This window comes from Diospyros lotus, chromosome 1 (genome assembly GCF_014633365.1).
Source record: "Diospyros lotus cultivar Yz01 chromosome 1, ASM1463336v1, whole genome shotgun sequence".
NCBI lineage: Eukaryota > Viridiplantae > Streptophyta > Magnoliopsida > Ericales > Ebenaceae > Diospyros > Diospyros lotus.
Window position 1 is genome coordinate 46241481 of NC_068338.1, and position 27941 is coordinate 46269421.

At 35.1% G+C, this 27941-nt stretch overlaps 3 protein-coding genes across 8 annotated transcripts in view; all 3 read left to right on the forward strand.

The window, feature by feature from the left end:
• LOC127797443 (uncharacterized) overlaps positions 1 to 9649 on the forward strand; it is a 34565-nt gene extending 24916 nt beyond the window's left edge. The window contains exons 2-17 of one of the 2 annotated variants that reach the window (XM_052330363.1): positions 1023 to 1950; positions 2018 to 2139; positions 2230 to 2318; positions 2402 to 2437; positions 2714 to 2807; positions 3647 to 3689; positions 3785 to 3882; positions 4805 to 4869; positions 5036 to 5532; positions 5635 to 5722; positions 5841 to 5978; positions 6470 to 7038; positions 7733 to 7868; positions 7956 to 8024; positions 8145 to 8276; positions 9026 to 9649. In XM_052330363.1, the coding sequence (XP_052186323.1) occupies positions 1874 to 1950; positions 2018 to 2139; positions 2230 to 2318; positions 2402 to 2437; positions 2714 to 2807; positions 3647 to 3689; positions 3785 to 3882; positions 4805 to 4869; positions 5036 to 5532; positions 5635 to 5722; positions 5841 to 5978; positions 6470 to 7038; positions 7733 to 7868; positions 7956 to 8024; positions 8145 to 8276; positions 9026 to 9139 (2367 nt within the window). In that variant the 5' untranslated portion in view covers positions 1023 to 1873 and the 3' untranslated portion in view covers positions 9140 to 9649. The remainder of the gene's footprint in view (positions 1 to 1022; positions 1951 to 2017; positions 2140 to 2229; positions 2319 to 2401; positions 2438 to 2713; positions 2808 to 3646; positions 3690 to 3784; positions 3883 to 4804; positions 4870 to 5035; positions 5533 to 5634; positions 5723 to 5840; positions 5979 to 6469; positions 7039 to 7732; positions 7869 to 7955; positions 8025 to 8144; positions 8277 to 9025) is intronic. The other variant, XM_052330354.1, reaches the window with a different exon arrangement.
• A 1047-nt stretch (positions 9650 to 10696) lies between these two features.
• Positions 10697 to 27278, forward strand: LOC127790724 (F-box protein At5g52880). Of its 5 annotated transcripts, XM_052320367.1 has the most exons (8): positions 10697 to 11097; positions 11467 to 11618; positions 12713 to 12800; positions 13055 to 13251; positions 16219 to 16364; positions 16756 to 16867; positions 19492 to 19542; positions 26561 to 27278. In XM_052320367.1, the coding sequence occupies exons 1-7, from the start codon at positions 10907 to 10909 to the stop codon at positions 19503 to 19505; spliced, it is 900 nt and encodes a 299-aa protein (XP_052176327.1). In that variant the 5' UTR covers positions 10697 to 10906; the 3' UTR covers positions 19506 to 19542; positions 26561 to 27278. The 5 variants fall into 5 exon arrangements, with proteins under 5 accessions (XP_052176327.1, XP_052176319.1, XP_052176336.1 ...); XM_052320359.1 differs by lacking the exon at positions 26561 to 27278 and having other exon boundaries at positions 19492 to 25333; XM_052320376.1 differs by lacking the exons at positions 19492 to 19542; positions 26561 to 27278 and adding an exon at positions 16980 to 17371.
• On the forward strand, positions 23225 to 25352 carry LOC127790743 (protein FAR1-RELATED SEQUENCE 1-like). Its single transcript, XM_052320398.1, has 2 exons — positions 23225 to 23885; positions 23973 to 25352. The coding sequence occupies exons 1-2, from the start codon at positions 23367 to 23369 to the stop codon at positions 24069 to 24071; spliced, it is 618 nt and encodes a 205-aa protein (XP_052176358.1). The 5' UTR covers positions 23225 to 23366; the 3' UTR covers positions 24072 to 25352.
• Positions 27279 to 27941: the final 663 nt, after the last annotated feature.

A 27941-nucleotide genomic window follows, 5' to 3' on the forward strand; every position in this document is an offset into this window, starting at 1 on the left:
CCACTTCGCCATCGCCGGTCAATGCCCTTCACCGACCGTCGTTTAAGCTCACTCGTTTGCCGTTGACGCCACCGACGGCCCCCCTTTGGTCTGCCATTGTTGGCTGTTTCAGCCAACCCAGATCTTTGCCCAGATCCGGCCCAATTCTGGTACGACCCAACCCATTGGCCAGATCTGTCAGCCAGGTGCAACAGATCCAGATCTATTAACAGATCCGATATTTTGGTTTATTTTCAATTGGGTGTCTAGTGTGTCTTATTCATCAATTATTTGATATTATTCAAGGTTATTTAATGACTAATTTGAAATATGATATTCCTTTATTGGACCAGAATATTAAATTCTCTATGTGATAAGTTAAGATGCAAACAATTTTGACACAGATGGATTTAGATTAAGGTGGAGTTTGATGAATATGGACTCATTAATTTCAGTAAAGATATATTGAGGCTGATCTTTTTGCCTATATTTTGATTACGTTTGAAAATTTCCGCTATAGTAAGCGTGATGTAGATCTAGGTGGTATTTCATGTGGTGTGGTTTTGGTTAGTATTTATTAGGAAAATTAATTCTTCGTGATTTTATTGGAATAAAAAATTATGAATAATTTCATATTTGAATTTAGTGTTAAGATGGAGTTTGTTATAATTATGATTCGAAATTCAAATTTGACTGTAATTGGGATTCCTAATTTGACCTTGATTAGGATTTCAAATTTGACTATGATTAGAATGTCAAATTCAATTCTAATCGAAATTTATTTCAATTGAAGATTTATCCTCATAACTCATGATATAATTTTCTATGTACATGAAGAGTCTAGGTCTATAAATTGGTGCCTAATGTCCTATAATTAGTTGTAACTATATCACTATTATTGTACTAATTTCATCATGGTGATATTTTGTTTTTTTTTTACCTGTAATTTTTCCTTATTTGGGTTTTTCACATTAAATTTTGTGTTCGTTTGTTTGGTTGATGGGTTGTTCGTGGATTGTTTTCGATCCAAAATCATAACATAGGTTCTTTTAAAACATTAATTTTGTGTTCTCTGCTACCGAATGTTATATATAAATCCGTATGGTCACTTGAAAGATGAATATCAAGAAGAGGTTTAATGTATCAATATTTCGATGATCCCATATTCCATGTATATGAACAATGTTGTGATTTTTTCTGCCTCCTGCTCTCTCTGTATGGGACTGATGCTGCTTTTTATACAGAACTTACGCAAGTGACTAGAACCAGTTTCGTTATATGGGTTGTATCAACACTATTTCCTTTGGATTTCCTTTAGGAGAAATACCATTCTCTATCACTTTTCAAATCAGAGGAGGTTAAATTGAGGATTATATCAAATTTTCATGGAGAGTGGCGGATAAGTGATGGGCCTTGCATCAAGAGCTCTTTTCTTACTTGGTTCTGTGGCGTATTAACTAGAATGTGATAAAGAATAAAAAGAGGTGCACCACCTTGATTATGATACATACTGTATAGACAGGTATTCTTGAGGGGACTTGTTCTCTGTTTTATTTCCCTTCAAGTAGGATTTCAAATTGAAGAGGAACACTTAGGTGTAAGTTAGGCATGCTGACTTGAGACATGGCCATGAAAGTGGCTACACAAATCCAATCGACACAGCTCATTTCATTTAGTCCAACCTTGTTTGGATGAGTGAATTACACATCTCATTCCAGGTCTCCCTTTGCTTCCATGTTATCAGATTTAACAACCTCTGCTAAAATTTGTAGGTGTCACTGCAAACCAGTTTTACTCTCAACCTTGGCAATTTCTTCCCTTAGATTGTTGAATCTTTTGTCCAGGTCACACAAATCATACAGTATAACTTTGCATCTCTGGAAACAAAGAGAACATGTTTGATTGTGTTCACAGGGAGTCAACCATCTTCTCAAAAGGGACAGAAAGAGTGAAGTTTGTCAGCTGTTGCAAGTGCGCAAATGTTTCTAAGTGCCATGTCATATCATTTCTTTTCTTATTTCTTTGTTGGCAATGACAGTGAGCGGACGCGGGTGTTATTGACTAGTGCTGCATATGTTCATTTAAAGAGCCTAGATGTCTCCAAGTACACTCGGAATCTTTCCCCTGCAAGTAGGGCTATATTACTCACTGGACCCGCTGGTATATTAACTGATCCTGCCTTGGTGTTATTCTGTCAACTCAATTTCACTGCCTGATTTTCTGTCTTGTTTCTGTTTTCATATTTTGAAGAACTTTATCAGCAAATGCTTGCAAAAGCTCTTGCACATCACTTCGAAGCTAAGCTGTTATTATTAGATGTAAATGACTTTTCTCTAAAGGTAACTACAGAAAATTTAAAATTTCTTTATTTACTACTTTTGTACAAGCCATTCTGACGTTAGTTTTGCTTGGTGCACTGCAGTTGCAGAGCAAGTATGGCAATCTCAAAAAGGATCCAGTAAGTTTTCTTACGTTTACCCTGATGGATCAAGTTTTTCTCTAGGTTTTGAGATATCCAATCTGGCTTTCCATCATAAATCCTTGATATGTGTTTTAGAGTGGATCAAGGTTACAGACAAGTTTTTGGACTGGTAACCACTAGTAAAGTTTTTTACTTGAGTTCTGAAAACTGAGAAGGCATTTTTAATATTGTCATTAGCTTCTGTGATAATCAAAAGATTTCCATGTGGTGTCAAGTGGAATATTTCCTGATTTTTTAAGCTTCTTTCATTAGTCTTTGAAGAGGTCCATCTCAGAAGTGACTTTGGGTCAAATGTCCAGTTTGCTTGGTTCCTTCTCAATCCTGCCACCAAAGGAGGAGCCTAGAGGTATTTCAAGAGTTACATCCCATTCTCTTTGTATTTAGCTCATTGCAAGATGATGTTCTAGAACATTATGATGCATAGTCGGCTCCTTTGTGATTCTTTTGGAGCATTAACACCATTTCACTATTCATTCCTTGTAATTATATTTTTGACACTGCCCTTTACTTACTTCACTGAGCAACAACAATTTATGGTCCAACAATTTCCATCAATTTGACTGTCCAACAAATATTCAGTCAGGCATGCAGTATAATGAAATTGATAAAGCGATTTTAGTGTCTTTTCATATTTCAAGATGAACAGATTTCTATATTACTGTCACTTTCTAGCTTAAGGTGATATGTTGTTGGAAATTCTGCAATTTTCCATCAATTTTCTGGAGGGGAAAATAATGTCAGATGAAGCAGAGAATGAAGTCGAGGATAAAACATCAAGTGGAAGGTAGTTGTCTCATTTTATTTGGGAAAGAATGTTAATGCAAGAGAAAGAAAAATTGGGTCCATTAACTGTGTAAAACAGTGAACTCTGGAAATGTCTATAAGAAAAGCTACAAGGAGATAGAACAATCCTTTTGGTATTAAAGAGCTCGCCACATTATGGTGGATGCATTATAAAACAACAGAAAATTTGCACTAATGCAGCATTGATCATTTGATGAAATAAGAGATTTAAATATTTATGATGTAGATATGATTTGCCCCTTTTTTAAACTTTTACATGCATGCCAACTAAAAGCAGTTTTTATGTACTTGTAAACTTCAACTCATATATTTTGCATTTATCCTGATGACATTCCTAACAACTTTTTTTACTGTGACTTCAACTGGGAAAAAAAACTACAGGCACCATACGCAGGCAAAGTAGTGTCTCAGATATAAATTTAATGTATGCCAGATAAGTTGTTGCAGCTATATCAGAAGACAGAGGTTAGTCATTTAGTATATTTGTCTCACGTACAACTTATGCCTTGTGCCTTACAGGAGTAGAGAAGGTTCTAGTGATCCCCCAAAGCACCGTAGAAACACGTCTACTATTGATATGAGCAGCAACAGTTCTCAGTTCTCTTCTTCAAATCCAGGTTACATTCTAAAACTTGCATTTGATTAATTATCTGAAACAAGAAATATGTAAGGCAATTTATCTTTTTCCTAATAAAATATTTACTCATTTATAATTTGTGTTCTTTTATTTGTTTGAAGAACCATTTCAGCATTCTTGTTTGCTGTAATGGGATGGCATTCACATAATCTCTGCATGTTGTTCTTCCCCTCTAATGTACACAAGAGTATAGCTGATACCATCCTTATAGTCCAAGAGAATTTTAGTTAGTACGAGACCTAACCCACGATCATGCTTCTTGCATCATTGCTGGGGTAAAGAGGATACAGAAGGGCCATAATCTCCCTCTCTGTGCATGAACTTAGGCATTGTGTATGACGTCCATTGGTTTAGGATATTCTTGCCTCAAACCTTAGTCAAAATAGGTATACCATTAGTACTGGAAGTTTCAATTCTAGTATCCTGTGCAGTCAATCAGCAAACAAGGATTATTTGTCCCCATAAATGTGCGTATCTCCACTAAACCACTGATTATATGGAAGATTGTTACCCTTATCTTCCTATTCCTACTAGTCATATGGAGTTTGGTTTTTGGTTGTACTATCCAGGGGGTTTCATTTCAAACAGTGTGTAGTTATCAACTCAAGTGCATAGTAGGTGACAGTCCTCCACACGTACCCTTCTTGTGTAACTTTTAGAGTTCTCCTTACTAGCTTCATGTCTTTTTGGTAGGCATGAAACCAAGGCGATTTGAAGATTGGGATTAGTACCAAGCCCTAGATTCCATTTTGTCAGGATTTATTTGGCATCTAAAATGTTGTCCATGAGTATCAGCAACTACAAACATGATATTCTGATTGTTAAATTGTTACTTTCAAGCAAGTGTTAAGCTATTTAGCTTTGTTATTCTTACCGATGCTTGCTACTTGCTTTGTTTTTAGCTCCTCTCAAGCGCATGAACAGCTGGTCCTTCGATGAAAAACTTTTCTTACAGTCACTTTTCAAGGTAGTATAACCATGGACGAGTCACTTGTTTCTGAAATCTTGCGTTATTCTGTTCATGCATGGTCTCATTTTGATTTTTTTTTTGGTGGTAATGCAAGTTCTTCACTCATGATTTATGTAGTTTGTTTGGGAATCTGAGATGGTACTGACAGGAAGGATGTTTGCAGGTTCTGGTTTCAGTCTCTAGAACCAGCTCCATGATTCTCTATGTCAGGGATGTTGAGAGAACTCTTCTCCATTCCGGAAGGCTATGTAAATTGTTTGATAGGATGTTGAAGAAACTGTCAGGATCAGTCCTAATACTTGGATCCCGGATATTGGACTCAGAGGATGACTGTGGGGAAATGAATGAGAGACTCGCTCTTCTATTTCCTTACAATATTGAGATCAAGCCACCTGATGATGAGACTCATCTTATAAGCTGGAAGGTCCAACTGGAAGAGGATATGAAGGCAATGAAGTTTCAGGATAACAAAAACCGCATTGCTGAGGTACTCGCATCTAATGATCTTGATTGTGATGATCTAGGTTCCATTTGCCAAGCTGACACAATGGTCCTCAGCAATTACATAGAAGAGATTGTAGTATCCGCAATATCTTATCATCTGATGAATAACAAGAATCCAGAATACCGAAATGGGAAGCTTGTTATATCATCCAAGAGGTATGGCCAAAAGTTTGAGTAGCTATCATATTTTGGATCTCTTCTTTTTTTTTTTTTATCTGATATAAATTTCATCTATTTTTTATTCTATTTCTGGATCAGTTTGGCTGTTGGACTGAGTATCTTCCAGGAAGGAAAAGGGGGTAGGAAGGATACACTCAAACTAGAGACCAATGCTGAATCTTCCAAGGTTTGTTCTACATTTCAATATTCTGCTCTTCTGTAAATACAGGAATGGTGGACCTGATGTTATGATCTTATAATTTAACCGGACATCACTTATTTATCGAATTTTTAAACAATTTTAGGCCTCTGTGGGGGAAGAGGTCATTGGCTCAAAACCTGATGAGAAGTCCGAGTCCATGCCATCTGAAAGCAAAAGTGAGACAGAGAAACCAGTTCCTTCCGGAAAAAAAGATGGTGACAATGCACCTCCAAAAGCACTGGTGAGCACATTTCTGGTAATGCATAATTGAAAAAGAAGATGGGGATTAGTTGAAGGAAAAATCAAACAATGGAGATGATATTCAGCACGTTAAACATGCTGATAACTCCAAAAAAAAACAAATATTGACATGGTTGTATTTCAATGAAAATTTTCAACTCAGTGGAGATCCATGCTCTGTCACTCCACCTCCTTATATAATCTGTCTTCATACTCAATATTAATCTGTCTTCATACTCAGAAATGTGTGATCATAATATGATGTGATCCAAGTACTTATTTTTTGCTGGAAATAACTTTCTAGAAATTGTTGGATTCTATCCTATGTATCAGCTTTTTTATAATCACAAGCTTTTGGCATGCTACATTTGAGTTTATGCTATTAATTTCATTGTTCTTTGATATTTAATGGGTTTAATAATTTGTTCAAGTACCAATTTTCTTCAGTTGCAATTCTTTCTTTTACTTCTAAGAATTATCATTTTTAAATAGGAAGTTCCTCCAGACAATGAATTTGAGAAACGTATAAGGCCAGAGGTTATTCCTGCAAATGAGATCGGAGTGACATTTGCAGATATTGGTGCCATGGATGAGATTAAAGAATCACTTCAGGAGCTGGTCATGCTTCCTCTTCGAAGGCCAGACCTCTTCAAAGGCGGACTTCTTAAACCTTGTAAAGGTATATTGCTTTTTGGGCCTCCTGGTACAGGGAAAACAATGCTGGCAAAGGCCATAGCCAATGAAGCGGGTGCAAGTTTCATTAATGTCTCAATGTCAACCATCACCTCAAAATGGTTTGGAGAAGATGAAAAGAATGTTCGAGCTTTGTTCACGCTAGCAGCAAAGGTTTCTCCAACTATTATTTTTGTAGATGAGGTAGACAGCATGCTTGGGCAGCGGACAAGAGTTGGGGAGCATGAGGCTATGCGGAAGATCAAAAATGAGTTCATGACACACTGGGATGGGCTATTGACAAGGTCGGGTGAGCGTATTCTTGTTCTTGCTGCAACCAACAGGCCATTTGACCTGGATGAGGCAATTATTAGGCGGTTTGAGCGCAGGTATATTTGCATTTTGTTGTTATAATCAGTGCCATTCTCATATGCTATTGCTTTTTTAGTTAAGGTGAACTGTATTTTTTGCTCATGAAATATAAGCCTACAATGGTCTTTCATATCCTTTTATCACCTTGCATCTCTAAATATTTGTTTCTAACTGTAATGGCTGACTCGGAAGCTAGTAATCCATGACTTTTTAGTCAATATATAACACCACCTCCAAGTCTTAATCCCACCAAGTGGGGTTAACTACATTGATTTGAGAGGGCCAATCATGACTATATTTTCTGTACGGTCATTATATCCTGTCATTCCCATGAGTTTTTCACCAAGCAGTAAATTTGGGAGTACAACGCATTGCTGGGGGGTCACACCCCAACAAAATATCCCTGTGTCTAAAATCCATGTTAAAAATCCTAACGCTCATCTGGGCTTGGAATTGGCTGTGATATGGAGTAATGTCTTTTACACTGGAGGTGTACTCAATCCACATGTAAAGTTGATTTTTTAGTACGTATCATACTTATGGCCCTAAACTACAATTACGTTAAAATCATTTATTCAGGTGTTCCCATCAACCTTTTGCAGCCCGTCATCTCTACTGATCTTCTACTGCCATTTTGGAAAGATGAATAATCTTAGGATAATAATGTGAAAAATATGAAGTTAACTGAGCTGTGTGTTTTCTGGTGAACAGAGTAATGGTTGGTCTCCCATCTGTGGAAAGCAGAGAAATGATCTTGAGGACTCTTTTAGCTAAGGAAAAAGCAGAAAACCTAGACTTCAAGGAGATTGCAACCATGACAGAAGGATATAGTGGAAGTGACCTAAAGGTTCATACAACTACAAATGGCATTTTTAGTTGGGTTTCTGTAGCAATGGCATATATTACAGTTTGTGTTAAACTCTTTTGAAAGCAGAATTTATGCGTCACAGCAGCTTATCGACCTGTTAGGGAGCTGATACAACAAGAGAGATTAAAGGATATGGTATCCTCTTACTTTCTAAGATAATTTGCTGTTTTTTCCCTTTTCCCTCCACTTGGTTTCTATTTAATGTTGATACATATATGTTCTGATTTTTCTTTTCTTATTATTGTCACTAAACAGGAAAAAGGAAAGCAAAAAGCTGAAGAAGGGCAGGGCTCAGAAGACAATTCCAATACAAAGGAAGATAAAGAGGAAAGAGTAATTACACTTAGGCCGTTAAACATGGAAGATATGAAGCAGGCAAAGAACCAGGTAAGCTCACCTGAAATTTAAGGCCCTGCTTAGTTTTAGAAAACTTTTTTTGCTTTCAACTCCAATTTTACAGCTAACTATGCCCTGAAATTTTATGTTTCAAAAAGCCATAGCATTAATTTAAAAAAAATTAGAAAACATCAAAAAAGATGTTTTTCAATTCATAGTTTAAAGTTGAAAAATCAGAACATGAGCTTTCTATTTTTTAATGGAAGATTCAATCATTCAATAAAAATTGGAGTTGAAAAACAGGAAATGTTTTCTACAACTGAACTAACCCTAATGTTTTTATTTCTTGTCCCATTTTAACGCCTCTAATGCCCTGGTGCCGGTTCCTTTCTCTTTGAATTGTATCTAAACTACTATCATTATCCATCTTTGCAACAACTTTCTAACAGAAAACTTACCTAAAACTTCTTTTAGGAAGACCAGAAATTCAAATTTTCATGTTGGAGATTCAATGGAGAATAAATTTTATCCTATTTAAAAACTGTACTTAACAGTTCAGGCACATCCTGTTATAAACTGCTTGAACTATTATCTTTGGTATAGAGTGTAATAATATGGAAAATCGGCTCCTGAATGATTTTCTTTTTCTGATTTTAATGCCTTAGATGTGATTGTGTGCAATAGAAGGCTTAATTTCTTAGATGTGATGGGTTGTGATCTTTGCACTATGATAATGATACCTTCAATTTAATGGATGATTTACCATTTGAATGCTCAAAAAGCCTCCTATTGCATGGCAGGTTGCTGCAAGTTTTGCTGCAGAAGGATCTATAATGGCTGAACTGAAGCAGTGGAATGACTTGTACGGGGAAGGAGGCTCGAGGAAGAAGCAGCAGTTAACTTACTTCCTTTAGCTTGTAGGTTGCTGGCAATGGCATTTCGTATGCTCATCAGCATTGTTCTTCGTCGCGATCCAGAAGGCCTCCACTCGAAACCTACTAGTACATGACAGACGAACAATGAGGATAGTTAAAGATCGATTGCCCACTATTTGAATGAAGACAAGGTAGCCCAACAACACTCGGGCTCAAGTATGAACTGGTCTGACGTAATCGTGGAAGGGATCTGTTTGACACGAGCATGACTTGGTCTGACATATTGCTGAAGCGATCTGTCAGAGGAGGGAAAGAGAGTTGCGGGTGTTCTTTCACCAATTCAAAAACCCACAACTCAGTATAAGGATTGATGTTTGGTTAAGCTTTTCTTTGTAGATATTTGGAAATGCAAATGGGATTTCCAGAAAGGAGGAATATGTATTAGGTTTGCTTTGCTTTGCCTTGTATAGCGCAGGACATGGACTGGACCTTCATCCAATAATCAATACCATATTTTGTGCATTGCTCTTGTTTAAGGTTTGATGTTATTCTCCTTCTCCTTGATGATATCCATTGCTGCCATATATAAGGTCATGGCCTTCAATTTTTTTTGTTATATACTTGGGGTGTTTTTGGATTCACATGTGTTTTCTGTGAAATTGGAATACAGTATCAAGGTTACATAATTAAATTACGCAGGCTTAACTTACGGTCCATTCAATTAAGATTAGCTTGTATGTTATGTCTATTTAAAAATTAAGAGGTCTATTTAAATTCAAATTTCTTTTTCCAAAAGCATTAGGGTTTTTAGTTATTAAATAGCGACTGGGTTTATCTGATCCATACTCTTCATCTCTTGGGAACAGTGCAACTATTACTATGTGGGGGATAATTTGTAAGTTTTATGATTTATTATCTTCCCAGCGTTTTTTATTTTTATTCACCTTGTTCAAGTTTGTACAACCAATTTTTAAGGAAACGTGATCTTCCCTTCTTATACACTTCTTAAGTAAATTTAGATACGATTATAATCTATACATATTTAGAGCTAGACATTTGGGACGATTTGAGATTTATCTTCCAATCTCACTAGTGTCTTATAATTAAATGTTACTTTTTAACAATAATTGTCTTCTTAATTATTACATTAATTGGAATCTCGATACTTTTTATGAAACTACAAATGCTTTATCACTACGTCATGTCTGTAGAGACATCTCCCTAATATTTTAATTAAATGCAAGAAAATTATATATGAAGATTAGGGAAATATATTTCTTTGTTTCGAAATTATGTTGTATTTATTTGTTGTAGTTCATCAAACTCTTTTTGACGTCTTATTAATTTGAATTTTGTAAATAAAATTTAAAATTTAGAGTTCATAAAAAGAATCTTATGAAATAATTGAATGAAATAAAGTTAAGCAATAATTTAAACAAACAACCCACATATTACATGGCAAAATTTTTTTGATGCCTACAAGACATAATTAATGAAGCGTTGTCACATATTATTAATAATAAAAGTAAGATCTTAAGAATATAATAATAAAAATAAAAATATAATTAAAACTCATAAAACAACGCGGATCACTGTTGCTCTCCCTCTGAGGCACCCTCCATTGTCGCGACCCATCACCGCCAGGAAGGGAAGATCTCTCTCTCTCTCTCTCTCTCTCTCTATATATATAATTCTTTTAAATTGGCGGCCAAATCGCACTCTTTTTGTGGTTGGGGAATTGGACACTCTCAATCGATAATCTGGGTGAGATTTGGGGAAATCGAAATCCAACGGAAAATCCCAGAAATGGCAGCAAAAGGTCCATTGGAGAGATACGAAGAGTTAGGAATAGGAGAGTCTCTACCACGAGTCTACCAATACCCAATCGCGTGCAGAGAGCTAAGCCTTATTCTGAGAAGCGCTTACTCTAAACTCTCCAAAAACCTTCAGTCTCTCATATTCCGAGACACCCTCTCTGCCTTCCACCTCCTTCCCCAGTAAGTCTTCTTCTTCTTCTTCATTCTTTTGTGTATTTTTATTCTTACAATCTGGATATTGATCCCGGTAGACAATTTGTTTGGCATCACTATCATACCGTGTTGAAAGAAAGCATCGGTGTTTTTATGGAAAATTAAGGGTTTGAAATTCGATTAGTAACTGTTTTCTGTGGCCAAACATAATTTCTTTCTTGCTAATGCTATGATAACAAAAATGTTAAAACCTTCAAATATCTTAACTGCATCAGCCAGGTAATCCAAAGATTCAAGCCTCTGGGGCCCATCTGAAGCCAATTATATAGTTTGAAGAATTCTTATGCTATACATAAGTTATTATCTCTGCTGTCGTAATGGTTAATTTGATGTCAGGATACAGACACAATCTGCTGTTTCGGCAGCTAATCTCCTCATGCAGAGTGCAGATGCTGTACTGCCAAAGCAAAAGAGAGTTCTGGCTGCAACAGAATTTAAGCATGCAAAGGTTGCTCACAAGAGGCGTTGCAAAGACCGACAGGAAGAAGGTATTTTTACTCCGAGAAATTGTTGGCCAAGTGGGATAAATAGTTTCTGCTCTTAACCGCAACTCTTATCTCATGCATGGTCCTCAAATTTAGTACCTTCTGGATGTGCCAAAGTGTAAAAGCGAACCACTTTAAATTGGATTATCAGGTTAGTTTCTTCTTTTAGAACTTCCTAGAGGTGGCCATCTAGTTTTTCTTGAAAATCAAACCTAATATTTTGTACTAGGTGCAGAAAGCTGTCAGTATTTTTTGAATATACCATGTGATAGCCAGGCATCTTTGTATCTTGACTTATGAAGCGCCTTATAGATGACTGATCCACTGCTGACAATTGAAAATCATATTCATTCAGTCTATTTTTTCTTCATGCTGGAAGTTGTTATCAATTGGATGAGTTATGATTGAAAATCATAGATACAACAAATGCAATTAGGCGAAAATGAGATATGAACAATGGGAGGATACAACAGAAATTTACTACTTTTGTTTTTTTTATTAGCTGTGTCTATATTCATAACATAATAGTATGCCACAAATGACAAACTGTGTTGCAAGTTCAATAGTCAATAAGTCATTCATAAAACTTAGTTAAATCACAAGTCAAGAAAGATCACCATTCAATATATTATTGCAATATTAAGAACACCAATATTCATTAAAAATAAATAAATTAGAGATTCCAAATTTTTTTATTTCCAAGTAAACCCAATTAGTACACAGTGGCCATTGCACCTTGGCACTTTGTCACGTGGCATACCCAATATGTATTTTGGCCTCTCTACTGAGTGTATGTTGGAGACAAATAGAGCACCTATCTCAGAGTGCATTTCATTGCTCAATACTAACTCTAGGATTATTTTTTCTTTTATGACTATTATTTCTAAATTTTTTTTCCAAATTGTGTAACAAGCGATGAAGTCTCAAACCAGAGGTAAAAGTTATACGAGAAACGTATATTACACCGATATTGCCAAGTTTACATTACTCTCAGTACAACTTAGCAATTCATTCTTCCTTATCATAGCCACAAAATTTATTCCAGATATACCTATTGCAATTCTTCCAGTTTTAATGACATTTTTGCATTTCCTCAGGTCTATCTCAACTTCCTCCAGATGTTCTTGTGCACATCTTCAGTTTCCTAGATTTGCCATCTTTACTTTCTGCTGCATCAGTCTGCTGGTAATTTTCCTTCTATTACCATATTGTTTATATGTGTACATCACATTTCTATTCCCTTGATGTCAGATTTTGGGGTTTACCAGTTACCGCCAACAGAAGGAATTAGAAATCTAATTGGTGTCCTGAATGGCACTTGAAGTATGATCTAGTTTAAAACTTAAAAGGCTACATAAGTTGGGAAATCGCATTGCATCTTTATTATCCGTAACTCTTTCCTCTTGTTTTAATAATACTCTTGGATGTTATATTTGAAGGTTATGGAATTCTGCAGCAAGTGACAACCACTTGTGGCATTTGCAATATACTACTTACTTTGGTAATTCCAGTAATAAAGATTGGAGGCCGGAGAGCTGTGGAATGCGTGAAAATGATGAGCATCAACAATTTGAAGGGGATTCTAATATTGGGACTAGTATTGATTGGAGAGACACTTTTAAAAAGGCTTCTGAAGGTATTATTGATTTCAATAATATAATCTGCCAGTGTAACCCTTTTTATCCACAGGATTTATATAAATATTTATTTACCATGACAACAACAACAACATAACAAGAATCCCAAGTCTTAATCCTACTAGGATTAGCTACTTGAATTCTAGACCTCCAAGCATCTCTATCCTGGTCCTTATGAGGCCGCAATATCCTATATCATATTTAAAAGTTTTCCACCAAGTCTTTTTTTTCCTCGCTCCAAATTTCCTCCATTTTATCCACTCATTTCACAGGAGCTTCTATCAGTTGTCTTCTCACATGTCTCCCCAATTTTATTACATATGACTTCATTTCTTATGTTGTCTTTCTCATAAGGTTGCATATTTCGCTGTAATATTCTCATCTCAGCTATACTCATATTTCTCACATATTGACATTCAACTGTCTAACATTGGGACATACAACAAAGATTGTCTTATAGAAGTAGGACTTTGCTTTTAGTTTAGCCTTAGGAATTTTACGATCATATAAAATGCTAGATACACTTTTCCACTTTAACCATCTTGCCTATATCCTATGAGTAACATCTTCCAAATCTCCCCTTCTTTTTGAACAATTGATCTGAGATTTTCAAATTGATCCTTTTTCTGAATACATGGTATAAAGTGAATGTCACTTTACATTTTGTTTATATTGTACAAGAACACACATTAGTTTATGTTCTAGAGAATTTAATAAAAATAATTAATGAAATTTACCATTTAATGGTTTAATTGCTAATTACAACTGCTTGCAACAAGTCTTCCCTTTTGTGGAATTTGTAATAAGGTTATTGTAAAAATTTGTGAGAGTTATCTATTAACCTTTCTTGTGTCCAGCATACAAGTATACATCCTATGTACTTTTTCATTTTTATACAAATAGGATATCATCATATCAATGTGAACAGCTAGTAAAATAAAAGAGCATAAAAGATTTGCTTACTTGAAAATGTGTCATTTAATAATTTTTGACAGAATTTCAATACCTTTCATCACTATTTTCAATCTTATTTCATATCCAAAAAAGAAAAATCATATTTATAATTACCAACATAAACCCTAAAAATTATATGTTTCTGTTTTCAAATTCGACATTGATGGACAGAGAGGCTAGGAGAGTAAGATGTGGAGGATTAAGAAGGGGTAAATCAATAAACCATACTCTCAAAGTGGGAAAGTTTTAGGCTTGAAGAGGTAATGGAAGAGAATCAAATAAATAGATAAGTAAAATGCAGGTTTTAAGAAGTGCTTTTATAAAATCTGATAAAAAATAAATAAAATTGCAAAATTTTGGAAGTGATGAAAATGAGAAGATATTAAAATTAGAATATTTAGGAGATGACCTTAGAAGAGGTTTTACATGACAATACAAATTTAGTCAAGTGTAGGAACATTACTTGAGTTCTTCTATTCCCCTTAGGATCCTAGGCCCTGCTTCAGTGGCTTCTGGCATGCATATAAGGTGGTTTGTGGAGTGGTTATGTAACAGCCCTATTGAGCAAGCCTTGTACAGTCCTGCAGAGTGGCTCTGTGAAGTAGCCTTGTAGAGTAGCTATATGAAGTGGCTTGCAGAAATTACATTTGAGGATGGTGATTTTTGTAAGGTGCTTAAGCAAAGAGTTCTATGGCCAAGCTAAGGGTGTTGCAAGCATCCTTATGCAAGTGAACAGTACTTGGATGGAGGAGTGCAGTGGTTCACCAAAGGTAACAAATGCCCAAACTGGGTCCAATCTGTAAGGCACAACATGATACTTTTCTTGGTCAATTTTATGGAGATGGGTTCATAATTAGATATAACAAGAGGTATTCTGAATCCTTAAGAGGAGAAGCTATGGAGATAGGCTTGATCCCTAAGCCTATTTTTGGATGAGGGGTACTGAGGGGGGAAGGAAGGGGTAAGGAGGGGAAGGGAGACCCTTTCCCTTGTTTGGATGGAGGTTTCATAATAGAAGGGGAGGGTACAAGATACCCTCCCATCCCCTTCCATACCCCTATTTTGCTTACACCCCGATTTGGGGTGCAAGGAAGGGAAAGGAAATATATTTATAAATATGATTATTAATTTTACTATCTTACTCTTGTTATCTTTATACTTATTTATTTATTTTGAAAGTGAAAGGGTATAATTGTAACCTCATTTTCTTTTTTAATTGTTCCCTTCCCTTGCCATTCTTTATCCAAACAAACTAAAGTTACATTACATTCATTTACGTTTCAATCTTCCCAAACAATAGAAGGTAGCAAACTTTACATTACTTTATTTACCATTCCGTTCTGTTCCATTATATATCAGTCCGTTCTCTACCCTACCTCTCTCCCGGGCTTAGCATAAAGGGAGAGCTTATTAAGCTATTTAGGTGCCCTGCATAGAGACATACTGATTTTCTTTGATATGCAAATAACCCATTATCAGAAATTCACAAAAAATAAAATCCTAAATTGGATTGTGGCTTCCTTACTTTTTAGAATGTATAGAAAATTAGGATTGAGCAATTGTGGGATTTGGAAGTCCAACCTCTTCACAACAACAGCCTCTAGTTAAATGTATCTATAGCCTAGACTTGCTTTTCTTCTCAACTACAATGTCCTAGCACATGATGTAGATGGGAAACAGTTTGTTTCAAGTTTAGATACATTAGTCATTGAGGCTGACCACTTAAAAAACATCTGTTATAGTAATAGTTACTGCATATTTGACTGCAAAGGCATTGGTAGTGACTTAAATGGCTTGTAATCTGATTGTTAGAATTTCTGGTAATAGTATGACTATTACTTTTGTCATTAAAATGTGTTTCAAATGGCGAGTCTAGTACTAAACAGGGTTGAGCTTTTCTCCCTCTCTTATTGACACATGAACAAGCACGCAAGAATTTGTTTTTACTTGCTGACCAAATTTTTCATGCAAGCTTATTTCTGTGAGTTCTTATGACAATTGTTTAATTGCAGGGCATTCATCAAAGACATTTATTTATTATAGGGGATACTGTGGGCAGTGCAGTGCAGTTGTTTGGCTCAGCAACATGAAGTGTTGCAACCAACCTTGCAAGCTAAACTCCGGCAACCAGCAAATCAAGCCCGTTTCTCCCGAGCAGGTAACTTTTACATTTTTGTCTTATCCAACATTTCATCCATTTGTAGAACATTTGCAAAGGAACAAGTTTTTAGCAAAAGAAGTAGGAAAAGACCAAGAAAATTTTGGTAAGCAGCATTTAGGTATAATATTAGTTATAAGAGCATTATAGAAGATAAAATAGCATGGTTTGTCGTCATCTTCTTGATAAAACATTCCCAATTTCCTTTCCTCACAAATGCAATTTATACAAGTCGGCACATGAAGTTCTTGAAGTTGACTATGCTGTTCTAAAGCATCGAGTAGGATTAACCGTTTTTGTGAAACCTGACTATTTTTCCTAGCGTTCATAAACTTTGATGGAATTATCTATATCTGAATGATGCATATCTTTTTCTCTTGTTTGGGGCCAGATTGTGGAGTATATATCCAATGGTACTCTCTCTGTGATGTATTCTTCGGAGAGTGACAGTGATTCAGATGGGGAGCATATTTCCAAGCTCTGGGCCATTCCAAGACATCTCGGTAAATCCAAGAAGTAGTTTTTCATTGAAAGCAAATGAAGTTTTTTATTTATTTATTTATTTTCTAAGTGGAGAGGTAAGCAGAGTATCGAAATAACTCTATTTGAGTGTAGGATGAATCAGCCCCAATAGTGTGCAATAGATGAACGGCTTCTTGCAGTGACTTACCTTGTAATTAATCAAGGGTCATTCAAGAGATTGAACAAACTATTTGCTAAGCATCTCTTCGCCCCTTTAAACTCAAAACTAGTAGCAGAGGATCACGTAGGACCCAAGAGACAAAGCGAAAATGCTTTCAAGCATTTCGAACTCGAGCCCTTTCTTAGAACAATTATTAATATTCAATATCCCTAAGCTATCACCACCTTCCGTGGTGTAGACCATTCAAATTAGGCTGGGAATGTAATATTCAGTTGTGCATTAACTGATAGTTTTACTTTCCCCTGCAATTTGCATATTAATCGAGGAGCTAGAAATGCAGGAGGAGCTGTCTAATTTTCTCTCATTTTTCTTAAACGGTGGATTTGGATAGGAGAATTTTAAACCAGTCATTTGAAATTTGGTATTCTAAATTTGAAATTTCTTTCTAGTTTGGATACATTTGATACAGAGCTACTTGGATTTTAAGTCTAAATCTAATCTGAATGAATGTAGACCCAATTATTATATATTATTAATATGTGAAAAGAAAGACATGTACAGAGGTGCTGCGGTGGTGTTTCAAACGGTGGATTTAGTGTTGGCTTCAAAGCGGAGTTAAATTTCAAAATGTTCAGCGTCTACCAGCCACCAAACCAAGTTTCAGTTTCAGTTTTAGTTGGGGTTAACAAAGTAAAATCAGTCAATCAGTCATCAAAAGTGTTCATTATATCTGGCACCTATTAAGTTTGAAGATCGAAAATGCACGTAATGCTCTCAACTTCTTGAAAGTGTGTAATAATAAATTATAATTAATTAAAGGCACAAAACTCGTTTATTTTTTTAAGAATCACAAATAGTTCTTTTTTAATGAAAGAAGTTTTTTAGATATATTTTTTAAAATATATAAAAAAAATTATTCTCATCTTCCTATGTCTTCTTATGTTCAGATTCTCATTCTTCTTCTCCATCTTTGTGATATTCATTTTATTTATAGAAATATATATATATATATATATCAATTTTCTTACTTTATATTAGAAGTTGTGGAAAAAATATTTGTCGAAATCGTATTTTTAATTATTAAAGTTAATGTTTTGATTTAATTATTATATTTTTAATGATAAAATGTCACAATTATATATGGGATGCCTATATAATTTTTTTTTGACACTTAATATCATAATTAAATTTTTTTACAATATAAAAATATATACATTCACTTCTTTTTAACGAGTTTCAAGGGTAATATGGTTAAATCATTCATTTAATTCCATTTGTATCTTATTTTAAATTCGAGAATTCAGTATATATATATACCAAATGAAATAATTAGAATTTTAATTCAGTTGTATGGAATTTAAGGATAATGCTATTCGGCCCAAAGTGGTGCCCGAAGAAGTGCCACCCCAGAATGGAATTACAATTTCACCCATGGTCCAATTGACAAAAATACCCCTATTCAAATTTGAGTCCTTCCTTCCCTTCGACACTCAATCTCTCACTCTTTTCTCTCTTCTCTCTTCTCTCTCACTTACTTTCTCTCCGTGTCTGTGTGTTTTCTCTTGTTTGACCCTATCCATTGCGAAATCTCTCACTCTTCTCACTATCTTCTCTCTCACTTACTTTCTCTTCGTGTCTGTGTGTTTTCTCTTGTTTGACCCTATCCATTACGAAATCTCTCACTCTTCTCACTATCTTCTCTTTCTCTTGCTCTTTCTAGATTGACTTTCCCCATCACTCAAAACGAAACCGGCCATAATGTGACCCTTCTTCTAAGATCGAAAAAGGGTCGCTGTCTACTGCCCATGCGACTTCATCTTCGGCCCTCTCTTGGCTCCATTGGCTCCGATCTACAAGGAAGGAGGTAAGCCTTTTAGATATTTTAGTCATTAGCACACATCCATCCTATATACGTATATACACGTTTTTTGGCTTTAGCCAAGACTTTAATGTTAGATATAAGGAGATTGGGTTGTTGGATCTTGTTGGTTTTTGGGTATGTTAGTTGATGGGCCTTTGGGTGTCGGGTGGTTGCTTATGATAGTCGGAAACCACCAGCCATGATGGCCGGTGGCGACTGGCAGTCCACATTTGGGTTGCGACGTATTTGTATATGATGTGTTAGACATTGTTTTTATTATGTTAGACCACATTTTATGTCTAAAAGACTTTAGTCATCAGATACAAAGATTATTTAAATGTGATGGGTTGTGACTTCATCTTTAGCACACATCAGGGACAAAGATGACTAAAATGTGTGCTGATGACTAAAATATATTTACCACACATGAATAATCTATCATGAATAAGACTTTAGCACACAAATACAAAGACTTAACACACATCAGAAACAAAGATGACTAAAATTTCTAACATTGTTTTTGTTGTTGGTCTCCATTGTTTCTATTTCTCTATATATTCATGTACCATATTATACTTCTAATGAAGTATTGACTTTCTATAATTTTTTTATTTTGATTGCAGGCAATCAATTCTAATTTAAGAGACGAAGGAAAGCCCCAATGAGTAACATAGGTATGTATGAGAAAATGTAAATTATTCAAATGTGGTAGGTGGTAAGGCCTTATTTATGAGAAAATTAGTGATTTAAAACAAGAAAAACAAAATTTTTGTGGACAATGCAAATTATATAGGTAACATTGTATTATCTTATGCACGTACCTTGTTTTGATCTAGTGAATCATAGTGTGATTCGGGAATCAGTCGAAGATAATGAGGCTAATTGCCAAGATAATGAGGGTCATTCGTTAAATAACGAAGTAGTAGGAGAATACAATGATCTTGTCCCTAAGGTTGGAATGAAATTCAATGATGAGAATGAAATTTATGAATTTTACAAACGATATGCTTCCCATGTAGGTTTTCCAATAAAAAAAAAGGAATTCGAAGAAGGGTGAGGATGGAGTCGTAAGATATGTGACTTATGCATGTAGCTGAGAAGGCAAAAGAAATAGTCAAGGTAGCACTTCTCTGAAGCCTCAACCAACAATTCGAATATGGTGTAAAGCTAAGATCACTGCCATATTGGTTGTTTTAGGAACATAGCGAATAAGGATCATCCATCTTGAGCATAACCATGAAACAAGTCCAAGCAAATCTAGGTTGTATAAATGCAATAGACAGTTGAACAAACATGTGAAGCGACAACTTCAAGTTAATGATATAGTTGGAATTTCGCTATAGAAAAGTTATAACTCAGCTGTTGTTGAGGTTGGTGGGTATGAGAACCTGACATTTGTGGAAAAGGATTATAGAAATTACATTGATAAGGTGAGAAAGTTAAGACTTTGGGAAGGAGATGTTGCTGCTATTCAAGCGTATTTTTCTAAAATGCAAGCCCTTTGTCCGGGTTTCTACTTCAGTGTCGACTTGGACAAAGAGTGTTGATTGAGGAATGTATTTTAGGCGAATAATAGATGTAGACAAACGTATAAGGAATTTGGCGATGTTGTGACATTCGACACCACATACCTGACCAATAGGTACGACATGCCATTTGCTCCGTTTGTTGGTGTAAATCACCACGAGCAGTCGACACTGTTTGGATGTGGTTTACTTTCGAATGAGGACACCAGGACTTTTGTGTGGCTGTTTAATACATGGCTTCAATGCATGGAGGATTAGGCTCCCATTGGAATAATCACTGACCAGGATAGGGCTATGCAAAACGCAATTGAGATAGTTTTCCCTAACACGAAGCAAAGGTGGTATTTGTGGCATATACTAAAGAAGTTGCCTAAAAAGTTTGGGAACCATAGTTGCAAGGCTTCAATTATTTTGGCTATACATGATGTTGTGTACGAATCATATAGTCCTGAAGTATTCGAGCAATGTTGAAGTTCAATGATTGAGAAATATGCACTACACGACAACGATTGGTTGTTTGGACTATACACACAAAGAGCCCGTTGGGTGCCATGTTTCTTGAAAACTAGTTTTTTGGCAGGGATGCCAACAACCCAGGGGAGTGAGAGCATGAATGCATTTTTTGATAGTTATGTACACTCAAAAACTTCATTGAAGCAATTTGTTGAACAATATGAGCGTGCATTAAGATCTAAAGTTGAAAAAGAGTTTCAAACAGATGTTAAGTCATTTTCTGTGGTGCCCTCACTCTTAAGTATCCTAGCTCAGGCACCCAAGGAGGAAGTGTCAATAAGGATGGTACCTGCCACTCACATAAACAGAAATGCCAAACAACTGAACTGGAAACCCCAACAAAGGTACTTAAATAACATACATATCTGTGGCAAATCTGTGTACATCAGGGTCATATATACATAATAAATCTCAAAATACACTAATTTGACCCATACATAACAAAATAGCGGAAGCTAACATCAAAAGAAGCCCTGAACTCTGGACTACTCTATACACGTCTAAGATAAGCACTCAGACTCCACTAGGCTCGGCATCTGCTCTAGCCTTGCCCTGTCTGGAATGATGTAAGCAAAATGAGCCACAAGACCCAACAAACAATATAAAATAACTAGAAGCTGAAATAATTGAACTGAAACATAAAATGGTGAGACATGAAAAGATAACTGAATCTAACGCATCGCATATCTGAAATATACCATACTCAACGGAAAGCTAAAACCCACTAAATACTGGCATGGGCCATGATATCACATGTAATATACTACTGACACCCACAATAAACTGACGAGGGGCTCTGAAATGTCATACAACTGAAACATGACTCATGCTTATATAATAAATACATAATCAAGATGCATACAATACATAAATAACCTCTGGAGCTAATAAGCCCCGCACTAATTTGATATGTGGGATTCACATACCACACAAGCTCGGCCCCTAATAGCCCATCGACTGACTGACGTGTGTATGCCCCAGCAGAATAATCCGCAACATGCTTTACCCACTCAGTGCAAAATATAGGTGAGCTAATCTTGATAATAATAATCCATGAATAAACCCATGCTTGCACACCTCATCGTGAACCCATGTATGTATAGTAATCTTAAACTTTAACCATGCATTTAATCATACTTAAATAAGGTAGCATGCTCTAATCAAGTAAAATACTCCATAAAATACCTCATATAATTCTCTTGCATTTATATAAATCATACGTGTAATGCATAGTCAAATCTGGAGATTTTCGTGAAGCATATTCGGACATGGGAGCATTATTTTAAAAAAAGATGGAAGTTGGGACAGTTTTGACATTCCTCGGTATTTTGGGCATAACTCTCTCATATGAACTCCGATTGAGTTGATTCAAGATTCTATGAAAAGAAAAGAGTAAGATCTACAATTTTTATGTTTTAAGTTTTGAGATATTTAGAATGTAATAGGGTTAAAATCGAGATGCAAAATGAAAACAGAGTATTGGAATTGACTGTAATTTTACTGTTCATCATCTTCTTGGCGAAACTGAATTTAAAACTCCGCCAACTTTGAAACCCTATCAAAAATAGTATCATCCCCAATGAAATAGGGGTAAACAAGACCCCTTGGACCGATTACAACGAAGTTTAACTACAAAACGAAATCAAATGAAACTTTTGATACAAAATGATATATTTATATATACATATGTATAACTGGAAAAACATGGCTATATGTATGAGGATGCTTGCCTTTTCTTACTTCTAAACCACCTAAGCTTGCTTTTCCACCATTCTTGCTTGCTAACTCTTAAAGAGACAAAGAAACAAGGATGGCCAAAGACTCTCTGCTTCCTGCGCGTATCCCTTAATGGCCGAAAATATATCACCATTTCATCATTTCTTTCTTAGATGAATACATACACATGGGCTCTTTGGGTGCAAATAATTCACATACAATGATTCCAAAAGGAGCAATCTCACATGCTTGGAAGCATTCAGAAGCTGGAAGAAGGAACTTGGCTGCCAACTCACGCATATTACTCTCTGCCTCCACACAATTAAACCTATATCACTTATATAATATAACACTTACACCACATTACCATCCAAATACATACACCACATAGTTAACTTAATAACATAATTTATTTATTTAACAATCTCCACATATTACATAAATCACCATATACTCTTACACTAGATATCACAATATTTCTGGGGCGTTACATTTTCTCAAATGGTCCCATGCGCATCGAGGTATCGCATGGAGAAACAATTTCAAGAAGTGTACACAATCTCAAAATTCAAGGAGTTTCAGAATGAGTTCACAAGGAAGATGTATTGCGAGGTTGTGTCTATCGAGGAGGGATCGCTTGGTATGAGGTGCGCGAAGATATCATATTTGACGAAAGATTCAAGGAGACAAAATATTCAGTTGATATTGACAAAGAGAAATGTAATTTTGTTTGTAGCTGTCACATGTTCGAGTTTAGGGGAATAATATGCAGACATATCATCACAGTATTGATTCGAGATGGTATCAGATCACTTCTTGACAAGTATATCTTAAGGCGATGGAGGAGAGATGTCAGTAGATCCTACACGAGAGTGAAGATTAATTATGACGATTGGATTAGTACGCCTAGTCAGTTAAGATATGATAAGTTGTGCAGTGTGTTTGCGAAGCTTGTAGACGTGGTTGCTGATGAAGAAGATAGTACCCAGATAACTATGGAGTGGATGGAATCTCAATTGACTGCATTGAGGAAATCTAATATGAAGCCTAGTTGTGGTAGTAATATACATGTTGAAAATAGTGTGCAAGAACAATTTCCTAATTCTAGAGAGGCAACTATAGCTTCAAGGGTGCAAATTTTGGATCCAAGATGCTCGCAAACAAATGGAGCCCCTAGGAAGCTTTGCAAGAAGGGCTCATTGGAAACGAGTTCCAAGAAAGCAAAGAATGTGCCATTGGGAAGGAATTCCAAGAAAGCGAATGTATACTCTAATAATTTTTTTAATTACCTGATAATGTAGTGCTCAAATTCCCAATTGTAATGATTGTTACTTTCGTTTGATGTCTAGGTGGGATCCTCGAAAGTAAACGAAGGCAATGCCCCGATGCAAAACATTGTTCAAGACAGTCAAGCATTCAGTGAAGGTTTTACACAAGGACAGTTGTAACGTCTCATTTCCTGAGCGCGTTATAAGTTAGGACAATTCTGAGATAATAAATTTTTTCTATTTAAAATTACGAGTAAACCATATCATTGCTCTTCATATCCATTCCAAAATTTTCATACATCTATCTCGAAAGAGAAACATCATAAACATTAAATGCGGAAGCTAGAATCGAGCCTAACATCTTAACATTAATCATAAATCAATTCTTACATTCTCATTAACCATAAATAAGCTTATACATCATCATTAACTATAAATGAGACTATATATCATCATTCCTCAAAACGTTTAGAATTCAAAATATCAAAACTTAAATACATGGGCTACATAACATATATTCAACTCATCGTACAACTCATCACGCACTTTGCTAAGTGCCATTTTATGTCTCATTCATTCTCGTTTCTGCTATAATCTCCATCTGGAAGGTTTGAATATTCCATGGGTAAAGTCCAAGTTAGATGATGAATCATCTAAATAAGGGAACAAAATATTTAATGCTCATGTATGTATGCAATGTACATAATATCGTAACTCTCTGTTTGGGTCGATCGCACCTTAAGATTATCTACCATTTTTTACAGTCTCCCTGCTAGACCGGGGTGTATGGGTGCACCCTTGGCAAAGCAACGACGCTAGCACCTAATCCCAAATCCATGCAACGTATGATCGTGAATCTCATCATGCTCATATGCGTATTTCATCATTAACACATGTAAATGCAATTTACATGACATACTCACATCAAGGCATGACAATATGAAAAAATTATTTACATAAAATCAGGTTTTTTGGGTCAAACCACTTACAATCAAGTATTTTCATAAAACTAAATCCAGTTGGGAAGTACCACTTACCTTGCAAAAAGATAATTTTACCCTTAACACAATTTTGCCTCAAATTCTCATCGGATTTCCAATCGTACTCAATTAGGAATCTTGACGTACCCTAGGCATCATAATTACTTAAAAAAATCATATTTCTAATTTTTTCTAATTTTCTTAATTTCTCCCATTTCCTCCTATTATTTCCTCAAGATTATGAAATAAATACTTTCTCATAAAATTTTCTCAATTTCTTTTCACAATAATTCCTAAAATAATATTCCTAAGCCCCAGAAATTTTCTCATAATTTTCAGAATCCATATTTTATTTATTTCTCATTTTCTCTTTGATTTTCAAGTATCTATTGCCTCAAAAATCCATAATAAATATCAATCATGCATTTCTCTTCCAATTTCATCATCAACAATTCTAAAATATCATTCTCATATTTCTGAAAGTTTTTGAAGAAATTTTCGAAGATAACTCATATTCCGGCGAAGCGATTCGGTATTCTTTTAAACTGCGACGAAGTCTTAGTTTGCGTATCCAACGATACCTTTTGCCACAAATTTTTTTTCTATTTATTTTTTTATCTTTTCAAATCTCTCTCTCACTCTCAAATCTTTCTTTCTTACAACCTTTATCTTTCTAATTTAAATCCTCCAACCTTTCAAGTTTTCTCTATTTATAGAAGGTTGAATTAAGCTTAGCATAATTGTAGTGACACAATATCTTTAATTATTTTTATCACATTTCTTAATTATTTTTCACTAAATCTCACCTATAATTTTTAATTATTTGTCTACACCCTACTTTGTCTCTCATATTTCTCAATTATTTCACCCATTATCTTTGATTATTTGTCCACACCCACTTTGTCTCCTACATTTCTCAATTATTTCATCCATTATCTTTAATCATTTTGTAATATTTGTTAATTATTTTTCACTAAATCTCACCCATAATCTTTAATTATTTGTCCACACTCTACTTTGTTTCCCACATTTCTCAATTATTTCACCCATTATCTTTGATTATTTGTCCACACCCTACTTTATTTCCCACATTTCTCAATTATTTCATCCATTATCTTTAATTATTTTGTCACATTTCTTAATTATTTTTCATTAAATCTCACCCATAATCTTTAATTATTTGTCCACACCCTACTTTGTCTCCCACATTTCTCAATTATTTCACCCATTATCTTTAATTATTTTGTCACCTTAATTATTTTTCATTAAATCTTCTTTTGAATAGATTATTGTTTCATTTAGTTCATTAATTTTAAGCCCACTTTCTTAGCCTACTAACTCTAAACTCATTTACTTAGTTTTTTCCTTTTTTTCAACTTAGCCCGCTAACTTTAAGCCCATTTACTTAACTTTTCATTATTCAACTTAACCCACTAATTCTAAGCCCATTAGTTTTCTCAATTATAACTCTAATGGATGTCAAAAATATTTTAAACACAAAAAAATTAATTATTATTATTCTCAAAATACTAGGATATTACAACAGTATCACGGTTTGACATCGATCTCGTACTCAAAATTAATGGTAAGTACTTGGATGAGATTTGGGTAATAATCTAAGTTGTCTATTTTTAAATTTTTGGACGTTCATTTAGGTTATATCCTGGTGCTTACTTTTTTCTTTTGCAGGCTTCTTTTGGTACGGCTCAGTCTTTCATGCCAGTATACGTGCCCCATCCACGGCCCGATGACAACCTACCGGATGTTTGAGGCATTCATTCCATGTTCTACTCACCAGCCATCCCAACCATCTAGTTTGCAGGCTTCAATTTATTTTCTATTTTTTATTGAATTATATTTATTCTAAAAAAAGAAGGTGATACTTGGGGTTATTGCTAGAATTGTGGTATGCAAGATTATTTTTAAGCTGCATAGTGTTATACATTCACTGTGTGGGCTATGGCCATCTAAGCCTAGTTGTGGTTTATGTTGATTGTTTGTGCTTGCATGCAGGTCCTTCAATGTTTTATTTGGGAGTTGTCCTTATTGTTCAGGACCTATTGCAGTTAAAATTAACTCTTAAGAAGTAATTCATTATTCTTTATTCCTGGCATGTCTAGAACTCAAGTTCGTGGCAAGTGCATATGGATTTCAAGCAACTGCGACGTCTGCTTTCGCCATTTTCCGTATAGAACCCAAGCTTTTTTTGGATTGAAGTGTGTTAGGGACAATTAATTTAGGTTTAAATGGCACCCTCAGGAAGCTCACTGCTCAATCGCAAAGTCATGATGTTTGTGAATTCTCCATCTTCAATCACAAAGTCATGGTGTTTGTGATGTAATATAAATTTGTGTTTAATTTTTACATTGTTATTATGAGTGTTTTGGCTTTAATTGTTTTGTGAAACTGAGTAGTGTGATTATCCATCAATTCAACTTTGTTAGATTTGCATCGCTAGATCTGTGTATTTTATGAGATTATTTATCTGATGTGTACACTTGAACCCCATGGGTTTCCAATTACAAATAAATTTGTATCCCTTGACTTAAGTATTAGAAGTTGTAATTTCAGATAATATAAGTTTGTGAATTCTATTTACTTGCTAATAGGAACTTGTGATAAAGTGCTTGTTTAGTTCCATTTCCATATTGGTTCCAAACATAGGAATTGGGATTCGATTCTAATTTTTAGTGTTTTATTCCAAACAAAATAATTAGAATTTCCATTTTGTTGGAATCATTAAAACTATGTAATTAGACTTCCAATTCCATTGGAATTGGTTCCAAACGAGCTGCTAAGGAGATAAAAGTATGAAGACTTTATCAAAAGCAAATTCAACACTTCAAAATGAGCATAAAGTATAACTTTGAAGTAGACTGGAAAATCACATGGTGATGCCTCCATTATAATAACAATATCAAGAATATCAACAAAATCACGCTGTGGACTAAACATCATGATTGTACCTCGCCGAGCATACGGCCAAGAGGAACAATAAGTTTTTCATTCCCCGCGTTGAGTTGTTGTACCTGAATACTTCTTGCGGACTCAAATGCCATAAGGTTACAAT